We start from the raw sequence: 2,859 nt of genomic DNA on the forward strand, positions 1-2,859 counted from the left end.
AGAAGGTCCGTGGTAAAGAATAATTAGGGGTCTCTAAGTTTTTCATGCCTTCTTTCTCAAATGTCTGTGGAGCCACATCTAGAGAGGACCTTCTTGCGGTTCTCACTGTAACGTGTCCAGAGTGATGGAGAGCGCACGAGAGCAAGAGATGGGAGCCCCAGCCTGAAGTTCATTTAGAACTTGCACTGATCCACTTTAGCTGGAGCCTTCATGGCCTCCATCTCCCACAAGGCATCTCCACCTCAGCACCGTTGCTCGGGAGACTTCCCAGCTTGTGCTTTTAGAGAAACTGAATCCATAGCAACCGCTGAGGAGTGGAGGGCTGGGCTATCCCTGTGGGCATGGTGCATCTTCCTGCGGAGAGTCGGGAGAGTGGGGATGAAGCAGACACACACAGTAATAGCTTGTCTGGTCAGAGCTTCCTTCTCACCAGTAGTGTGGAGTACAGGTCAGGCTAGGAGTTGTAAGCTACGATAGATTGCTCATCTGGACAAAGGGAGACAAAGTGTGTGGCCTGCTCACTTATTTGTTGACCTCTCAAATACCTAAAGAGTTTGTGATTTCTATTTCCTGCAGAGCTTAGGTTCAGATCACTAAATAGCCTGACATGCTCTTTGAGGTCTTGTGGATGGTCGTGCATTGAACGCTTGCGGAGTGCTCACTTGGTGTCAGGAACACGATGTAGTTACATTTTGATGGTATTCTTTTCATGTGTTTGTGTTTTAATCAGAAGGACAGCTCAGACATTCTGCTCTAGCCTCCCTATTTTGTAGCTAAGATACCAGGCAAGATTTTCCTATGTCATTATTAAAGCACTTTACACAATAATCTTTTGCAGTATTGTTACTACGTTGCTGGGCTGGTAGGAATTGGCCTTTCTCGTCTGTTCTCGGCCTCAGAGTTTGAAGACCCCTTAGTTGGTGAAGACACAGAATGTGCCAACTCAATGGGTCTGTTCCTGCAGAAAACAAATATCATTCGTGATTACCTGGAAGACCAACAAGAAGGAAGAGAGTTTTGGCCTCGAGAGGTAACTGACATGGGGTACTTGGGGGAAAACAATTTTAGACTCTGAAAAATGAGTCATTTAACCCAGTGGTCGCAAGTGACTAAATCAAACTACCCTAGACACCACCAGAAGGTACAGATGTGTTAGTCATTTGCCTTGGCTAGACCCACTGTGTCCTGGGATTCAGGCTCTGTGCACGGCTGGGCAGACTTCCTCCAAGGCACAGATAAATCCCAGGCAAACCAACTTAAGCTCCGAATGTATTCCTGTAGCCACAGCCTGAGTCCTCTGACTGCAGACCTTCATTAGGAGTGCCAGCACAGTGGGACGGACTGGATCAGGGTAGTCTCTGACAGTGAGGGGCGAAGGTGCCGCACATGCGGCTCATGACATCGTGCGCACTAAGGATGTACAAGGATGTGGGTAGAAGAAAGTACAAGACCTGATTTAATTAACTACCAACACTGAACAGAAGCTTGAAAACTGAGTGACTATTGAGATGCAGTCTGGATTTTCTTCCTGCTTTTCATATGTTCACCTAAAGCCAAGTGCTTTTGAAATAAAGATAAAAGGTAAAAGGATAAAGATAAAAGTCACAAAGTGAGGAAATTGCGTTTGCAATGCATAAAACAGATGTAAAATTCATATTTAATATAAAAGGAACTGTTTTGTTAAAAATCTCAAATTTTAAAGTTTAAGCATTTGCCCAGGCTAGCTTTGAACTCAGGATTTTCCAGCCCAGCCTTGAAAGTGCTAAGATTACAACAAAGAGACAGCTATCTTCCAAAAAAATGAGTACATAGGTTGTTTACGCTTCCGGGTGTCTGGGGAGACAGAAGTGAGAAAGGCTTCTGCCTGGCTCTATGCTTTGGTGATGCCTCAGTGGTGGAGAGTGGTAAGGGCCTTGTCTGATGCCCAGGCATCCATGGCCACCCAGGAAGAGGAGTCTGGCTGTGCTGGCCCACAGTCTCCCAGACACAGCATGAATCATGAGCGCATTTCCTCAGCCTACACAGTCGCAGAGTAAGTAGAAGAGTCAGCCTTTAATCCGGGCACTTGGGAAGCAGGTGGATCTCTTGAGTTCAAAGCCATCCTGGTCTGCAGAGTGAATTCAGGACAGCCAAGGCTACACAGAGAAGTCCTGTCTTGAAAAAAATTTTTCTTAATTAATTAATTAAAAAAAAGAAGAGTTGTATTATAGGCTAGAGGTGTGACAGAAATGAGACAGACATTCAGTTCACAGCCAGTGTTAGTCAGCTCAAACAGCCATTTTTCATTAGGTGAGACCATAGGGCTGTCTGCTGGTGAGGCTGTTGACGGTAAAGGTAAAATTTCTCAATGTGCCTGCTCACAGCAGAGGAAGGAGAAGAAGAGCCACACTGCTGCGGAGTCATCTCTAGGTCATGGCCCAGTGAGAGCCCCCAGCGTAGGACATGCTCTGCTACTGTTTAAATGGCAGGTTTCCTCCAGTGTTTCCTGTACCCATGGTGGGGGGCTGGGGAACGGCTCAGTGAGCCAGCGCTCTCACACAGGTGTGAGGCTGTTGTTTTTGACCCCTGGCACCAACTGTGTGTGGCCGGGCATGGGGGGAGGGAGATACAAAAAGGAAGGAAAGAAGTAATCCCATTGTGAAATCATTTTAGTAGCAGAACTGGGTATGGTGAACCTTCTTGTGATCCCAAACCCCTCAAGGTTGAGGCTAGAAAATTTTGAATTCACGGCTAGTCTGAGTAAACACTCAAAAAATGAATTGGTTTCAAATACTGAAATTGGGCAAAGGACTGGGGCTATATCAGGGTGGAGTGCTTGTCTGGTACATGGAAAGCTGGTTTGATACCTAGCACTACAAA

The 2,859-nt window shown here is 46.2% G+C and overlaps 1 protein-coding gene across 1 annotated transcript in view; it reads left to right on the plus strand.

The window, feature by feature from the left end:
• The window catches only part of Fdft1 (farnesyl-diphosphate farnesyltransferase 1), a 27,064-nt gene that overhangs the window by 15,814 nt on the left and 8,391 nt on the right, over positions 1-2,859 (plus strand). Inside the window, exon 5 of the mRNA XM_026783170.1 lies at positions 839-1,066. Within this exon, the coding sequence (XP_026638971.1) occupies positions 839-1,066 (228 nt within the window). The remainder of the gene's footprint in view (positions 1-838; positions 1,067-2,859) is intronic.

Source organism: Microtus ochrogaster, chromosome 17 (assembly GCF_000317375.1).
Source record: "Microtus ochrogaster isolate Prairie Vole_2 chromosome 17, MicOch1.0, whole genome shotgun sequence".
NCBI lineage: Eukaryota > Metazoa > Chordata > Mammalia > Rodentia > Cricetidae > Microtus > Microtus ochrogaster.